At 65.2% G+C, this 16,720-nt stretch overlaps 1 protein-coding gene across 2 annotated transcripts in view; it reads left to right on the top strand.

Annotated features, from left to right (window-relative positions):
- The first annotated feature begins 1,994 nt into the window (after positions 1 to 1,994).
- ABCA2 (ATP binding cassette subfamily A member 2) overlaps positions 1,995 to 16,720 on the top strand; it is a 33,301-nt gene continuing 18,575 nt past the window's right edge. For both annotated transcript variants that reach the window (XM_054848168.1, XM_054848167.1), the window contains exons 1-9: positions 1,995 to 2,256; positions 10,698 to 10,791; positions 13,203 to 13,314; positions 13,731 to 13,897; positions 14,113 to 14,240; positions 14,493 to 14,597; positions 15,049 to 15,234; positions 15,348 to 15,566; positions 16,169 to 16,500. In XM_054848168.1, the coding sequence (XP_054704143.1) occupies positions 2,191 to 2,256; positions 10,698 to 10,791; positions 13,203 to 13,314; positions 13,731 to 13,897; positions 14,113 to 14,240; positions 14,493 to 14,597; positions 15,049 to 15,234; positions 15,348 to 15,566; positions 16,169 to 16,500 (1,409 nt within the window). In that variant the 5' untranslated portion in view covers positions 1,995 to 2,190. The remainder of the gene's footprint in view (positions 2,257 to 10,697; positions 10,792 to 13,202; positions 13,315 to 13,730; positions 13,898 to 14,112; positions 14,241 to 14,492; positions 14,598 to 15,048; positions 15,235 to 15,347; positions 15,567 to 16,168; positions 16,501 to 16,720) is intronic.

Genomic DNA, 16,720 nt, shown 5'->3' with positions numbered 1-16,720 from the left:
GTGCTGGGCAGAAGTCCCCAGTGCCCGGGGCCAGGCTGTGGGACCATTGGATAACGCCAGACTGCACCAGCACAGGGCAAAGACCTTTGTGTGGGTGGTTGCTGCCATCTGCAGATAACCCCCACAGATGGAGAAGCTTGCCCACCCCGTGAAGAAGTCCCCTGAGAGGTGCTCAGAGCCCCAGCTCCATGGAGGAGATGGGCACCAGGTCCTTGGGGCCATGCTGCCCCACGGCATGCTGCTGGGTCTGTCTCTTGCTGGCCCTTTCTGGGGTTTCATGGTCATGCCAAGCAGAAGAGGAGCTGCAAAGCTCACCAAGTCCCACCCAGGGGCAGCAGGAGGGAGGGAGGCGGGAGACCCAGGTCAGGGCTTTGAGCCCACATTGTCCACAGCCCCACCCATGACCCTCTCTGCTGCACCCCTCCAAGCTGGGGACCCACTCTGCTGCAGGGCAGGGGTTTTTTGAGGTGTTTCTAGCACAGGCTGGGGACAGACCACATGCAATCCTCTGGAGGAGCCAAGGGTGCATGCATTCCTTCTTCACTGGGGACCGCTGCTGGAACAAGGTCTGGGGCTGGACAGCCCCTTGGCTGAACCCCATGGCACAGCTTACCTTGACACCAGATCTCTCTGGTATTTCAAAACTGGAGAAACACCAGCAAACCTCGGGGTCCCTCATCCTTGTGCAGCTGCCCCCGTGTTACTCCTGCTGGCAGGGCGCAGGTGGAAAGGTGCTGAGCCAGCCCTGGCCACCCCTGCCCAGCTCCTCTCGGTGCCAGGCAGCTCTGCTGCCTGCACACCCCCCAGCCCTTCCAAAACAGCTGCCCTCCCCCAGGCACGGAGCAGGGCAATGCAGTGCCTCTCCACCACCACGTTCCCCCGGGCATCCCTTGCCCTCCCTCACCTCAGCACAATGTTTCACCCAGAAGTTTTTTGAATAATGGTGCTTTGTGGTGGGACAAGGGGAGCTTTTGTCAGTGCCTGGGCAGCTGTTGCAGAGCCTGCCCGAAACACAGTCACCCTTGGCAACACCACTTGGTGCTGGGGCAGCAAAACGAGTTATTCACAGCTCCTGGCTGCACTTGGCCCTGGCAGCAGCACAGAGACGGCGATGGTTAAAGATAGCTGCAGGAGCGGAGAGGGGGCGAAGGAGAGAGGTGGCTACGGACGGTTGGCAGGGAGAGAGACAGGTCCTGAAATGAAGAGAACCAGAGGAATGGAAAGAGGGAAGGAAAGGATGGATGGATGGATGGACAGAGAGCTGGCCTAGTTCGGTGCTAATACTGCTGCTGAGGGCATCCTTCCCAGCCTTGGAGTCACAGCTGGACTGGGGCTGCGGCTTGTTGCAGGCAGGTTGGTCCCCTCCAAGAACACAAGTGGACACCCCACCACCTGTCTGTGGGATGAATTGGGCAGGAGCTGCAGGCAGTGAGGCCTGAGCAGGGCAGGCAGCAGCCGGCGTGGTTTGGGGACAGCAACACCTCCCTGGCATGCTGACGTCCAAAGCCACTTGCTCCCCTGAAGCAAGTCCTGGAGGGGCAACGAGGGAGGAGAGGCTCAGCGGGGTGACCTCTCTGTGTCTCTGGCTTGGAGAGGAGCAGGGGCAGCTCCCGGGGACCGAGGGTTTCCCCAACCCGGCCCCTCCCCGGGGCAGGAGCCCCGCTCCCGGACAGGCCATACCCGGGGAGACCGGGTGCCGCAGCGACCCCCCCGCCATGCCGCGAGGGCTCCGTGCCTCAGTTTTCCCCGGAGGAGCCGGATCCACCAGCCCGCTCGGCGGCAAATCCCGGGGGGCCTGAGCGGGACGACGGTGCCCTCTGGGCCCGGCAAAGCCGCCGCGGAGCGGGCTGGGCTGGGCTGGGCGGTGCCCCGAGGGCCTGCCCCGGGCCGGGCCGGGCGGTGCGGGCGGAGCGACCGCGGCCCGGCGGTGCCTTTAAGGGGCGTGGCGGGAGGCGGCCCCGGGCTGGGGGTGGTGCTGCGCAAGGCCGGGCCGGGCCGGGTCGGGCCGGGCGCGGCGCGGCGGAGCTGGAGCCGGAGCCGGAGGCCGGCCCGCTCGCTCCGTTCCCTCCCAGCCTGCTGACAAAGGCGGCGGCGGCGGCGGCGGCCCGGTGGGGCATGGCGGTGGGTGGCGGGTGATCCGCGGAGCCGAGCGGGGGGAGCCCCTGTGGCGGGGCTGGGCCCGGCCCGGCCATGGGGTTCCTGCACCAGCTCCATCTCCTGCTCTGGAAGAACGTGACGCTGAAGCGGCGCAGCCCGGTGAGCGCGGCGGCGACCCGGGGGCGCCGGGCTCGGCGCGGATCCTGGCGGGCTGGAGCTCCCCTGCAGCCCCGGGCAGCCGCAGCCGCCGCGGGGGCGAGGCCAGTCCAGGCCGACGAGCGGGACGGCTCCGCGGGGCAGCTGTCTGGGCCGGAGGGGAGCCCGCGCAGCCGCAGGCCGGGGGCGCAGGAGGGGTGCGGAGCCAGCCCCCCCCCCCCCCAGGTCCCCGGGTCGGGGCTCCCCTGGGTCCCCGGCCTGCCCACCGCTGCCCTCTCCCCTCCGCGGCCGGGTCCTGGGGTGGGCGATGTCTGCTCGCGTGGGGCTGCAGGGAGCAAGAAGCGTGGGCGCCGTCTGTGTATGAGCCCGCGGCGCGGCCGAGGAGCACCCCGGCTGCCGGCAGATCGCCCCCCTGCCCCGGCGTGGGCTCAGCCCCGCGGCTCCCCCCGTGGGGCAGCAACAGTTGGGTCTTTCCTGCCCCGCTCCCGCCCTGCGTCTGTGGGAGCTGTCCGGGCCCTGTGGCCACTGGAAGAGCCCAGGCCCGTGGGCTGGGTGCTGTCTCCCACCAGCTCTCCACCCTGTGCAGCATCTCCATCCCTGCCGTGGACCGCAGCCCTGGCCCACGTGCCCCGGGCACTTGCCAGCCCTGTCCCTGGTCCCCAGGGCCACCCTTGCGGGCTGGGAGAGCTTTCCCCAAGCCCTCTGTATCTGCAGGCTATAAATAGGTTTCCAAATCATATGTGGGTCAGTGCTGCCTCTCCTCTCTGGGCTGGAGAGCTGGTCCTGCTTACTGGGCGTGAGGCTGAGGAATGTGGGGTTCCAGGGGGTCTGGTCCCCTCCTGGGGGCGGCAGAGGAGGCAGGATGGCACCTTCCCTGCTGGGCTTGCAAATCCAGTGTAACCCTGCTGCGGCCTCTTCTGTCTGGCTGCTCCTGTGCAGGGCTTGCCTTCCCTGCCAGGTCCTGCTGGACAGGCAGCAGGGACCCCCCCAGGGAGGGACCCCTGGCCTGGAGGGACTCTGGGCAGTGGTGCAAGCAGGGGGATGGGTGTGCTGGGTGCCAAGGAAGCCGGTTATTTTTAGAGGGTGGGGGAGGGTAGCGAACTGCTGCTCCCAAGCTGGCAATGCTCATTCCTCTTCCCCCTCCCAAATATCCTGCAGGCCTGATCCTGCCTGCTTTCCCTCGCCAGCAGCCTGAGAGCATCAGGCCTTGCTTCCATCCTGGCAGCCGAAGCACCAGGGACCACCTGGGAGGGTGTGGGCTGAGTCAAGGCCTGTGTTGAAGGCAGGTGCCCCAGTGCCCCCAGGACGGGCGAGGGGATGATGCTCTTCGGCTGAGTCATCTCTGCTCCTTACCCCGAGCAGAGCTGCATGGCCACGGTGAGGGGCTGCCTAGTGTTGGTGAGCTATGGACCCCTGCCCACAAGGGCGAGCCGGCTGGCACAGCTATGCCCCGGCATCTGCCAGCCCTTGGCAGCTGCCCTGGACATGGCTGCCATGGCTGGTGGGGTGCATGCGTATTCTGGGGACTTGTTTCACCCTGACCCTCCCCAGACCCATGGGCAGCGCCGGGGTGCAGTGCAGAAAGCTGCAGCAGTAGGAGGAGGATGAGGAGCCCAGGCCCAGCCACCCTCATGTGCAGGGCCATGACCAGAGTGCCCTGCCTGCTGCAGGCAGGGTGGCGGGGGAAGGACTGGCACCTCCTTGCCCACCTGGTGATGCCATGTGTGGGGGACCAGCCGTGTGCTGGGGTGAGAACTGCCCCCGGTGCTGTGGGTGCTCGTGGATGGATTTGGTGCAGCTACTGCCCTGGGGATGTGCGTGCCCTGTGTGTCACCTACTTCCTTATGCTCCTGCTGCATGCAAGTCCCATGGTCACGTCGTGGTCCCCATCTGCACAGGGGACATCATCCTGCCCGCTCCTAAGGGAGCATTGCCCTCTCCCAGCAGCCCAGGAGCAGAGCTGCGGGCGCTGGCCTGCCGGGACAGAGTCGGGCTCTGTGCCAGAGCCCAGCCTTGTCAGCCCGTGCCTTGTTCTCCATGGGTGGGTCTCCCAGCACAGATCTTCCCTGGCCACGTCCAGAGCTGGATGTGTCACCCAGCGAAACCAGCCCCTTGTGCTGCTGGGCTGACCCTGCTGTGGCAGAGGATGGTTCTTCCAGGGCAGGCAGAGGCTGGGGGGATTGGAGCAGGGAGGGGGGTAACATGAGACCCCTTCCCTGCTGGGGGTTCACCCTGGGGGAGTTGGAGTTCGGGGGTTGCTGGACTTCTCCCAGCCTCACAGAGGGAGTGTGGTGTGTACCCTGCCCTTACCCTGCTGGCAGCTGCCCGTTGGCACAGCCCCATGCTGCAGAGCGCTGCCCTGGGGTAGGTGCTGCACCACAGTGCACTTTCTGCCTGGCAGCATGCGGAGCGGCAGCCTCAGTGCCATGGGATGGGGAACAGACACCAGGCCCCATTCCTGGCAGTGTTCAAGGCCAGGTTGGATGGGGCTTTGGGCAACCTGGGCTAGTGGAGGGTGTCCCTGCCCATGGCAGGGGGGTGGGACTGGGTCAGCTTTGAGGTCCCTTCCAACCCAAACCAGTCTGTGATGTTTGGCTGAGGGCTCTGGCCTGGGATTTGGGAGAACTGGGGCTGGTCCCCTGCGCTGCCCCTGAATGCTGGTGGCCCTGGGAGGGTCCCCATTGTTGCTGGCACCAGCATCTCCTTGGGGAGTAGCACGGCAGTGAGGTGCAGCAGTGGTTTCAGGACAGACTTTGTCTGCAGGCACTTGGTAAGGGCTTGGCTGGTCTGCTTGAGGATGCAGCGAAGGTGGGTACTGGGGGGCTGCATGACCAGTGGCCTTTGAGAGAGGTGTGAGAAGTGTGCTCCTGACCCACAGCGCCACGTCACCTGCTTCCATAACTCCCAGATGAGCTGCCTGCAGCCTGGCGAGGGTGATGGCTGGGCACTATCCCCTGGCACCTCTGTAAGGTCTGGTGCCCAGCCTGTGGGAGTGTCGGCCTCTGCCTGGCACGGCTGAGCTGTTCTGGGGGCTGCTCTGGGGTTCGGCTGTGATTTTTGTTCTTCCCAGGGCAGAAATTTGTGCAGGAGCCCTGGGGCGATAGAGGTTTGAACAGAGCAGCGTCAGTGGCCCGCAGCGGAGGGAAGCCAGGGCTGTGGGTGCCTGAGGACGGGCAGTCCCCTGGGGTGCTGACAGCAGCCCTGGGCGGTGCAAGCTGTGCCGTCATCTGCGTCGCCTTGGCTCTGCTGGGCCAGGGGGTGAGCTCAGCAGTGGGCTCCCCGACGACTTTTGGTAGCTGGTTTAAACCTATGTTGGATGTAAAATGGACAGGTAATCTCCCAAAAGTTACTGCAGGTGCAGTTCAGGGTATTTGGCCCCCTTTGCCCTGGCTCTCTGTGCCTGTGCGGTCGGGACAGGAAGGCAACTGCAGCTGGAGCTCCCAGCTCTGAAGTGCCGGGGATGGAAGCATGCTGCTGGGTTTTGTTTGGCCCTGGGGAAGTGTTGGTGGTTCAGGGCTCTTTCAGAGGAATGGTGAGCAGGAGTTGAGACTCCGGGTGCTGCTTTGGTGTCACAGCATGTCAGTGGTGCTCCTGTGGCATGGGCCCTGGGGTGGGGGGAAGATGCACATGGGGCAGGAGAGAGCCAGGCAGCGGTGTGGCTGCTGCGCCCTGTGCACGGTTTGTGTCTTCTGCTCCTCGGCCAAGAGCTGGGAAGCTCCCACCACGCAAAGGAGTTGTCCTGGCAGGTCTGCCCCTTCCTCCGTAGCCAATGGGAACGGAGCTGGGGGGATCTTGATGCCTCCAAAATAAGAAAAGCTGAAATTTGGGGTACTGGAGGGGCTCACCTGGCTGGTAGGGTCCTGCTGCAGCAGTGCCTGTCCCTGGGGGACAGGGCACCCTGTGCCTGTGGAGGTGCTGCCAGGTCCTGCTGCTGGTGCTGGGTGGGGACTGGTGCCGGATCCTGCAGCAGGAATTGATCAGGATGGCGCTGCCGCAGCTCAGGGTGCTCTTTGCCCCCTCACTGTTTGCAGCTGGTGGGTGGGGGGACAACACACAGGCTTGGCAGGGTGGTGCTGGCGAGGCGGTGCCAGGCAGTGTCCCCATGAAACCCTGTGTGCAGGGCGGCTGTGGAGGCACCTGTTGCAGAGTGATTGGTGGCCATGGTGGCCCAGGGGGCAGGTGGCCATGAGCCACTGAGCCTGCAGGGCTCTGCCTCATGCCCTGCCCGTGGGGAGAGGCTGTGGGGCAGCCAGCGCCTTCCTCCGCACTGCGGCCGCCAGCACAATCCCACCTGCTCTCGGGCCAGGCACCTCGTGGCCGTGTCCCAGTTCCGTGTGCCGGTGTGGGAGCACTGCCACGTGGCCCTGGGGCATGGCGCTGCCGATGGTGTGTCCCCCTTGGCCCAGCACGCCGGTGCCCAGCTGGCACAGCACCATGGGGCTGGCACAGGGGAACCGTGCTCTGCCCTCCATGGGCTCCTGCTTCTGCCACGGCAGGACTGTGCTCAGGGGAGGTGTTGGCAAACCCCAGTGGGGATTTCCCCTTCCTCCAGCTTCCCTGAGGCACGTCCCCAGGCTGCCATGCCAGGGCCACAGGGCAGGGTGTGAGGGGTGGGGACGTGCCCTTGCTGGGGGCAGGTGGCAGTGGGACAAGAGGTGACAGGCACAACTTGCACTGAGCAAAAGTGTGACCAGAGGCAGGGGTGGGGGAGTCGGCAGCACCTGGGCCTGACTTTGGCCATCAAATGGTTTAAGATATTTCTGCCAGTCTTAAAATGCTGTTGGAAAAGTTGGGGTGTTGATTCTCCAGGAGCTGAGCCCCATCCCTTGGGGGTCCTGTGGGCTGGCACCTGCTGCCTGCTGCTGCCAGCTCTGTGGGCAGCGCTGAGACCTGCAGGAGATGCTGGCAGGGAGCGGGCAGCAGCTCTCCCTTCTCCCCAGGGAGGAGCTCAGGCAGACCCTGCCCTGTCCTTTGGTGGGTGCAGGACAGGGGTTTTGGAGACCAGGCTTGCCCTGGGCTGTGCATGGTGCTGCTTCACCTGCATCGGGGCTGGTAAATCCCCCCACAGGTGCCAGGCCACAGGGAGAGGGGGGCTGGCATGGCAGGTTTGGGGTGTGGGGGCATTGCTGGGGTTGCCAGCTTGGGGGTCTCTGGGCAGAAGCTCCCAGCCCCTGGCTGCCCCTCTGCCATGCTGTGCTGGCCAAAGGCGATGGCTGTGGGCTTCAGGGTGTTTCTGGGAGTGGGCAAGAGGGAATAGAGCAGTGGTGACGATGGACATAAAGAGCTGCCTCTGCCTGGCCTGGCTGCCACCTTGGGGAGCGCCCAGCTTGGCTGTTAGGGCATGTATGCTGCTGTGTCCCAGGGACGTTGACAGAGTTGTCCTGCCAAAGTCCATGGCCCGGTGCCTGCGGCTGTGCCTAACCCTGGCTTCAGCACGTCCCGGCTGCCCCTGGTGCTGGCCGGGGGGTGGGCACGGTGGGACTGCTGCACCAGGCCGGGCTGTTTGCTCTTGTTGCGTCCCATGGAGTTTGTTGGCGCTTTTGGCCTGGCAGTGCGGGAGCCCCGCGTCCCCAGTGGTGCTGCTGCCTCACGCTCAGGCTGTGCGGTGCCTGACCCAACTTGTGCTCCTTGCGGCCCCCTGCTCCCATCTGCTGGCTCGGCAGAAGGCAGGAGCAGGCGTGGAGTCGCTGGTCCACTGCAGAGTCCAGGGAGTTAAGCGTCCCCCTGGCAGGGAGTTGCGTGCCTGGGGCCAGCACCATGCCACAGCATCCGCCAACCTCTGCCTCCCTTGCTGGGGGAGTTAGGCAGGATCATGCTGCCCCTACATCCAGCCGCTGGCAGGGCTGAGCGTGGGATCCCAGCAGGCACGTGTGTACCCCACCGTTGGTGGTGGCAGGCAGATGCACCCAGCGCTCATGCAAACCCAAACGACGCCCATGGCCTCATCCTGCTCACGTCTCTGCTCGATGGAGGTGAACTTGTGCCAGGGGATGTACACGTGTGTGTATGGGCCGGATCCCTCCGGCAGCCCAGCTCTGCTGCTGCTCAGGAGCTGCCCCTGGCCCCCTCAGCCACTGCCACTTGGGCACATGTCCCACCCTGTGTGCTGCCTGACACCCCCCCCTGGCCTGACATACATGTGAGAGCCCTCACCAAGGGAGGAGTGAGGAAGGGAATGGGTGAGAGGACAGGACAGACCATGCTGGTCAGCGCAGGCATGGCCAGCTGCTGGTGGGCACTGGCCCTTCTCCTCTCCGTGTCCCTTTCCTTCTCCCAGCATTTCCTTTCCCCCTCCTCGCTTCCTCCCACAATCCCAAAAAGTCCCCCGGTGTCCTGCACCTGCAGGCAGGAATCCTGCCATCCCCAGGCCCTACTAGCATGGGGCGGGGGTGCTGGGTGCCCCCACAGGGGGTACTGGGGCTCCCTTGGGACAGTTTTCCCCCCCCGCCCCCCTGTTGCATGCTGCTGCCTCTGCCCCACTGTGGGTGTGGGGCAGCCCTGTCCCCCTGTGTCTGGGGACCAAAGGGGCAGGATCAGTCCCAGAGGCACGGGCTGGTGAGCCCTGCTCTGCTGCCATGTCTGCCCATCACCACGTCACCCTGACCAGGGGACAGCCCTGGTGCTGGGCTGTGCAGGAGAGGCTGGGGACAGGGGGGGTCTCTGGGGAAGGAGATGAGCAAAAGGTCAATGACCCTCTTTAAAAAAAACAGCAACAAAACAGCAAGCAGGTCCCTCCTGTTGCCACCAAGGACCTGACAGTCCCCAAGGGAGCCTGGTACGGCCCAGCATGGCTGGTGGGGGGGGATGGTCCCACAGGCACCTGGGTACAGAGGTCCGATTGTGCGCCTGGTAAACAGGCAGGGGGGCGGGTGCAGGCAGCGAGTGGCAGGGCAGAAGCCACGGGGAAGTGTCCCTTGCCACCCCCCCCGCTCTGATACAGGGATGGTGACATCAGGGACCGTGCCTGGGACCAATGGTGCCAAAAAGATGGGAATCCCCCAGCCCTGGCAGCGCTCCTGGGGTGTCTGCCATCCCTGTCCCTTCCATCCAGCTCTTCTTCCTTCAGTCTCTGCCTCCCCTAAAATCAGCAGCTCTAGGGGTGGGGAGGGCAACACTGGGGGGCACCCGTGTGTGCAGCCATGCCCATCCCACAGCCCTGCCAACCACGGTGCCCACAGGAGTGCCCTGGCCACGCGCTGTTGGGAGTCCCTCTGCTCGCCCCCATTTGCTGGGTTGCTGTGAGTTTTCGGCAGAGTGTTTGCAGCCCCTGGGTGAGGCCAGTGTGGAGGTGACGCTTTTGGGGACAGGAGGACCTGACCCTGTCACCTGCTGCCGGCTGTGTCCTTCCAGGCCACGCCTGTCATGTCAAAGCCCTCTCTTCGTGTCCCTCCGGCACCTGGTGACTGTGGGTGCCTGGGCTGGTGTGGGAGTGGGGTGGGAGGTGCTGGCACTGTAGGTAGCACCTTCCCAGCAGCAAACTGGGGCTGCCCTGCCTGTGGTGGCAGTGGGTTCCGGGGTCTCAGTGCCAGCCTCGGGTCTGATCTGGCCCTGAGGCGAGCTGAGGTTGGCTCACCTCACCCCGTGCCTCAGTTTCCCCACTTACAGTAGTTCCCCTAGTCTCGGCAGCGAGGGCAGTGGGGCCGTGATGTGGCCTGGGGCACTCCCAGCGCAAACCGGCAGCAGCTGCACTGGCAGGGGGCTGGGTGCCCACTCCTGCCGGTGCCTGAAGGCACTGGTGCCCATCCCCAGGGCCTTTGGGCATGGAGCCCAGCCTGGGCCACCTGCACGATTGGGGTCAGGGATTCCTGGGGATTTGCTGTGATTTACTATATGCAGTGGTGGAAATCCTGTGCAGCTGTAGCCTTCTGGGAGGACACAGAGAGGGTGCCAGGACCCCCCACGCTGCCCCCCAGTTTCACTTGGAGCCAGTGCCCAGGCCTGGCTGAACCAAACCTCGCCCTGATGGCACTGGGGTCTGTCCCCTGCATGGCCCCGTGGGTGGGACCTGGCAGTGGCACGGGTGGCAGGAGGACGTCACATTGGGCAGCTGCCAGCTGTGAGGGCACTGCCAGGATGGGGACCTGCAGCTCTTTGCTGGCCATAAGGGCTTGGGGTCATCTCCTCTGGGCAGCCCCAGCTGCGCTGGCCTGTCGGGGCTGAGGTTAAGCCCCAGCGCCACGCTTGTGTTGCTGGACTAGGCGTCCATCCCCTCTGTGGTACCCTGTCCTGTCCTGTCCTGAGGTGCCCCCGGGCAGGGTGGAGTGGGCAGGGTGCCGGCAGGAGCAAGCAGGAGATCCTCAGGTGCCCCTGGCTGAGCTATGACGGTGCCACCAGCAAGATGCGGACATGGTGCTGCATTGCGCCAGTGCCCAAGGGACCCCTGTCCTTGGTAGCTGGGTTCTGTCTCCAGTCATCATGATCTCTCTGCTTTGTGTCGTCCCCAGTGGGTGCTGGCCTTTGAGATCTTCATCCCCCTGGTTCTCTTCTTCATCCTCCTGGGTCTGCGGCAGAAGAAGCCGACCATCCCAGTGAAGGAAGGTGAGTGCCAGCAGGGTGCTGTCCGGGGCATCTGCACCTGGGGGCACCCAGAGGCTCTGGAGAGCTGCTTCAGCCCCCCAGGGACAACCTAGGGGTGTGTGGGGGGGCCCGTGACAGCTGATGGGGAACCAGAGGGGCCTTTGAGGGATGTAGCGCTGGGCAGGGGCTGCAGCCGAGGGCTGGCAGGGCAGACATGGTGGGTTGGAGGGGCAGAGTCAGTCCTAGCGGGGGGGGCTGCCTGAGGGTGGCAGTGCCAACCAGCTTGTGGTTGCCATCAGCAGGGACGTTTTGTGGGGGGGAGATGGAGCTGGATGGTGCTGGGACTGCCATGGCCCCCCTGAGTGCTCAAGGAGCAGCTGGGGTGGCACTGGGAAGGGCTCCCCAGCTCCTCGTGGTGCTGGGGGGAAGGCGTGCTGCGTGGAGCCCTGTGCCTGGCTATGGGGGGGCTCTGGGGCCCTGGCAAGGTGACAAATTGATGGAACCGGAGCTGGGGGCTCCTGGAGATGTGCAGCTGGAGCTCTGGCCAGGGCTGCGGGTGCCGGTGCCTGCGGGCTGTGCCGCTGGGAGGAGGCGGTGGAGCAGAGCTGCCAGCTTGCCCCATGGGATGCCCACCCTGGTGGGTGCCCTTACACGGGTGGCGTGGGGCTGGGGGAGATGCTGGGAGCCGGCGGCAGCGGTGACCTGGCGTAATGATGGTCCAAGCCTGTGTTTCAGTGTGTGCCAGCGAGGGAGAGCCCAGCTGCAAGTGCGGGTCCGGCTGCGGGTGGTGACGGGCGCTGCCCTGGTTCCTGCCCTGGCATTGATGTGCACTCTGTGTTGTGTGGTTTTTTTGGTTTGGTTTTTCTTTCTTTTTGCTCATATTTTCTTTTTCTTTCCCACCATCTCCCTTGCCCGCCTGCCCTCCATGCCTCTACTGCATGCACCAGTCTGTAAGTTGGTGGGGTGGGTGGGCGCCTCCCCCCTCTTCCCCTGCCTGTGCCAGCCACGTATTTTGGGGAGAAGGAGCCTGGTTTGGATCAACTCACTCTGGCCTAATCTACACCCCTGTAACCGCGTCGCCTTCCTCTGCGGCTGGTGAAGATGAGCTTGGGCAGCACAGCCTGGCTCCTGCCTGCTCCTCCCCGGGGGCTGCCCAGTCAGGACCAGCCCATGGTGGCGTTCCCACTGGGTTGTTGGTGTCCCCACTGGGTTGGTGCCAGGTTGCCCAGGCGCTGGGGCCACTGGCAGCGATGTCCCCGGCTCCCTGGGCTCTCTAGGCCAGGTGGAGGCTCGTCCTACTCCTTGACTCCCTCCTGTGCAGACCCTGCTGGGTGCTGGCACCCACATGGTGGCCTGTGAGTCACCCAGTCTTGCCTGTGTGCCCCCTGGGCTGGTCCCCAAGGGTTTGGAGATAGCTCCCTCCCTTGCACCACCACTGGCTCCCTGTCTTGGCCCCTTGCAGCTGGGACGAGCCAGGATGTGGCACTACTAGGAGCCCAGAGGCCTGCAAGGTGCCACCCTTGTGCTGGTTTTGTGACCAAAGCGTGGCATGGCCACAATCGTCTCTCCCACCACCTCAGCAGGCTAGCTCATCCCATACTAAAGGGCGCCTGTCTGCCCTGGGCTGTCCTTGTCCCTGCCAGAAGCCCATCTTCACCAGCCCCTGCCCATCACAGCCGTGCTAACAGCACTGACCTGCCTCTAACCACGGGGACACTGGCCAGGGTGGCGAGAGCGGGGTCCCTGCCCAGCACTGCCCAGTGACACCCTCTGGTCCCCTTCGGGCAGGGCCCTTCTGGGCTTTCCCTGCCCCAGGGAGGACGTGGAAAGACCCCGACAGGAGCAGAGGCTCGGTGCTGGCAGAGGGGGGGGAAGGTTTGCTGTCCCCTTGCTGCTCCTCATTTCTTCCATTTCCCCTCACCATGTCTCCATGTCCACCCACCTCTGGCACCCGCACTTCGGGGCAGCCAGGCAGGGGGGAGGCAGGGGCTCAGGGAACTGTGGGTGACAACTCTATTTTCCCTGTTGTGTTCTTCCTCCTCCTCCTCTTCCTCTGGAATTCCAGTGGTGCCGCTGAGGTTACTAACAAGAGGGGCTGAGAGGCTGGGGGAGGTTGGCGGCCATCCTGGGGGCAAGCAGCAGAAGTTGGCATTGTCCTGGGGTGGGAGGGATCCATCACCCAGGGGAGAGTGGGCAGGGGCAAGAGGGCAGGATCCAGGGTGGCAGGAGCTGCCACCATCTGGGGACAGCCTTGGTGGGAAAGCTGCACACTTCTGACCTTGGCTGCCAACCTCCTGCGGGGCTCGCAGGGCCCAGCGTGTGCTTCTCTGAACTGAGTGTCTGTCTCTCTGGTGGCCCCCTGCCTCCCCCCGCCTCTTCCCTCCCTGCCCACACCTTCCCCGGCCTCTTCCGTGGCCTCTCGCTTGCTCCAGCTTTCTACACGGCGGCTCCACTCACCTCAGCCGGGATCCTGCCTGTCATGCAGTCCCTGTGCCCTGATGGCCAGCGCGACGAGTTCGGCTTCCTGCAGTACTCCAACTCCACGTGAGTCATGCCCTCACCGTGTGCTTCCTCCTACTGCCCCACATGCTCCCACACTCTCCCATGCACAGCCTGCCCCTTCCCACACCGGCACAAGCCTGCGTCCCCCAAAGTGCTTGGGTGCCGAGCGCCACGTCCCCAGGGTGCAGGGGACATCTCAGCCCATTCCCCTGTGGGCTCTCGGGTGCCCAGTGCTGGGAGGAAGACAGAGGTGGCCCCTCGAGGGGTGACACCTCGAGGCTCTGGGGCTCTCCTCTGTGCCCCTGGCATGGTGGATTTGGTGCGCAGGTGAGGGGAGCTCCTGGGGCAGCAGTGCCCCATGGCAGGCAGCACTGCTGCCCCATGTACCCGAGGGGCTCATCCCCCCAGAGCTCTGTGGAAGGTGTCCCTGAAGCTGTGGCGGTGCTGGGCTCTCGCAGGGTGACGCAGCTCCTGGAGCACCTCAGTGAAGTGGTGGAGCAGAGCAGCCTCTTTGACCCCCAGCACCCGGGGCTGGAGGAGGAGCTGGAGTCGCTGCGCCGGCGCCTGGAGGCACTCAGCAGCAGTGAGCCCAGCTCCATGGAGACCCACTTCAGCAATCGAGCAGGTAGGCTGCGTCCTGCCTGCCCTCCTGCTGCCTGCGCAGGCAGGGATGGAGATGCCCACCTGCCAGGCACCCAGAGGTGTCATGGCGTGTGGCAGTGCTCTGCCACTGTCCCACATTGCTGTGTGCCAGGCAGGGCCAGCTGTGATATGTCCCCATGTGGGGCCGTGCCATGTCCCCGCCGCTGGTGGGCTGCTCTGACCTCCCTGCCTTGCCAGGATCCGGCTTCACGCTGGCGTGGGCAGCCAAGGACCAGGGCGAGCTGCACCGCTTCCTGACGCAGAACCTGTCCCTCCCCAACAGCACGGCCGAGCTGCTGCTGGGCTCCAGCGTTGACCTGCGGGAGGTGGGTGACAAACTGTGGGAGGTGGGTGGCCGCACGGCGCTGCAGGGCTGGGCTTTGCAGGGGTCTGCACTGCCCCAGCAAATGGGCATGTCTGACCCAGACAGCCCTGACCACCAGACTTCCAGGGTGGGCATCAGCAGGCACCTGGCCAGGATTCATCCTGCCCTGCCACCCTATGCTGGGGCATTGCTGGGCAGATGGGTGCCCCCGCTCCCGGCATGCTCGGCAGCCCCACTCCCGTCCCCGGTACAGGTGTACCGCCTGTTTTTTGGTTCCTTTCCTTTGGCATCCGATGAGACCCATGAGCGAGACCTGTGGGATGGGTTTGGCCCCGGTGAGAAGATGATGCAGCTGGAGGTGAGGAGCAGTGCCGAGTGTGGGAGACATGGTGGGCTCGTCCTTTGTGTCCCCTCCATGGGCGATCTGGGGTTGTCCATGCCACAGAGGGGATGTGACGGGACTCTGTCAGGTGGCCAGAGCAGCAGCAGCGATGGCTGGGTCCCGTCCTGGTACTGCCACTTGTTCCCCCAGTGCTTTGAGGCACACCAGTGCCTGTGCCTCAGTTTCCCGTTGCAGTGGGTTTTGGCACTGCCTGGGTGGTGGCTGTGAAGGGAGCGGGGGAGCTTGTTCCCTCCTGTGGCTGGGCTGCAGTGCTTCCCCCATCTGCGCATCCCCTTTTCTTCCCCTCCCCATGGAGACCGTGGATGTGGGTGCTGTGGGGCCATTCACGTGTGCTTGGGGACACACACAGAGGGGGACCCTGGGGAGCCCCCGTATCACCAGCCACCCCCCATTGCTCCTCTTGCAGAAGAGCCTCCCCAGCGGCTGGAGGAGCCTGCGGGAAGGGCTGGTCCACAGGGCACTGCGGGACCCCGCGGCAGCCCCGCGCCGGCCAGCGCTGCTCCGCCTGCTCTCCCAGGCCCTGGGCCTTGCCAGCACTGCCCCGACACCCACCGCCTCCAACAGCCCCCAGGCCTTCGTCACCGAGATGGAGGTGAGCACCTCGTGGGGTGAACCAGGGTGCACGGGCAGCTGCTGTACCAGGGCGGGCACCGTTGCAGCGTCCCTGCGCCCGGGGCTGCACCCCCACGGCTCCCTGCTCTGCAGGGTGTCCTCTTCACCGGGCCGGTGCTGGAGCAGCTGACGTGCGAGCAGAGCCCGGACGTGCTGCGCCGCCTCCTGCATGTGGCCCCCGGGCAGCAGCCGCTGCTGCAGGCGTACCGGGCGTTGGCCTGCAATGGCAGCTGGGCTGCCCGCCGCGAGCGCTTCGCCCAGCTGGCCACCGAGCTCCGAGACCAGCTGGACACCCCGAAGATTGTCAGCAGGGTGAGAGCAGGGCTGATGGACGTGCCTCCCACCGGCCATGCAGTGGGCTCTGGGGCAGGGACAAGTCCTAGGCAGGGTTTCCCTACTCACCAGGGGATGTGTGGGGACAGGGGGCTCTATTACATGGCCCAGCCCCTCCTGATCCCCCCTTTACCCCACATGGGCACCACCCACCCACTGGCTCAGACGCTGCCCATTGGATGGGGCTGGGTGTCCCCAGCATCCTCCAAGTATGTCCCCGCAGGCTCCTCACCCCAGGACTGGCAATGTCCCTGGTGGCACAGCTCCTCAAGGCTGGCTCTGAGGTACCCCTCCTTGTCCCTCCCGAGTCTGATGTGACTGTTGCAGTCACAGAGGACCACCCTTCCTGCCTGAGGGACGTCTTGTGTCCCCCAACAAGACCCTGCCAGCATTTGCCTGCTTTTCCGCTGCCTGGTGGCCACGGATGCACGGCAATGAGTCTGGGGCCCAGCTGGGGCACATCTCTAACCTTTTAACCAAGAAAGTGGACATGCCACTGCTTGGGGTCCCCCTTGGTCCCCTCCCACTGGCGAGCAGGGAGCCCCAGCCGCAGGTAACCCCTTGCCCACTTGTTCTTGCAGCTGAAACTAGATGAGGTGAACAGCACAGCCACCCAGCACCGCCTCCGTGCCCTCCTGGAGGACTTGGTGGAGATGGAGAAGGTTCTCCGCGATGTGGACATCCTCTCGGCACTGGCCAAGCTGCTGCCCAGGGGAGCCTGTGCCAGCAAGGCCCCACTGCCCACTGCCAACAGCACCGGCTGGGCTGGCACCAACACCACGGCCGGCAATGCCACAGCAGAGGAGGAGGGTGCCGGGGGGGCCCCAGCCGGCGGCGACAACCCCCAGGGGCAGTTCTCTGCATTTGTGCAGCTCTGGGCTGGGCTGCAACCCATCCTCTGTGGCAACAACCGGTAGGAGCCGCCAGCGAACGGCCGGTGCCAGGTCCAGGTGCTCCCTGGTTGGGACAGGGCTGTGGGAGAGCACACCCTGCGTCTGCCAGCGGCCAAGGGGCCCGGTCGTCCCTCGCTGAGCATGGGGGAGATGGATGCAGCACCGCATCCTTGTGCCGCAGCCGAGGGGAAAGCTCCCTGTGCCAGGCAGCACTGTGCCAGCACCGCGCTGGAGTGGGAG

The sequence above is a fragment of the Grus americana genome, chromosome 20 (assembly GCF_028858705.1).
Source record: "Grus americana isolate bGruAme1 chromosome 20, bGruAme1.mat, whole genome shotgun sequence".
Taxonomy (NCBI): Eukaryota; Metazoa; Chordata; class Aves; order Gruiformes; family Gruidae; genus Grus; species Grus americana.
The sequence above is the reverse complement of the archived record's forward strand: the minus strand, read 5'-3'. Positions and strand labels throughout refer to the sequence as shown.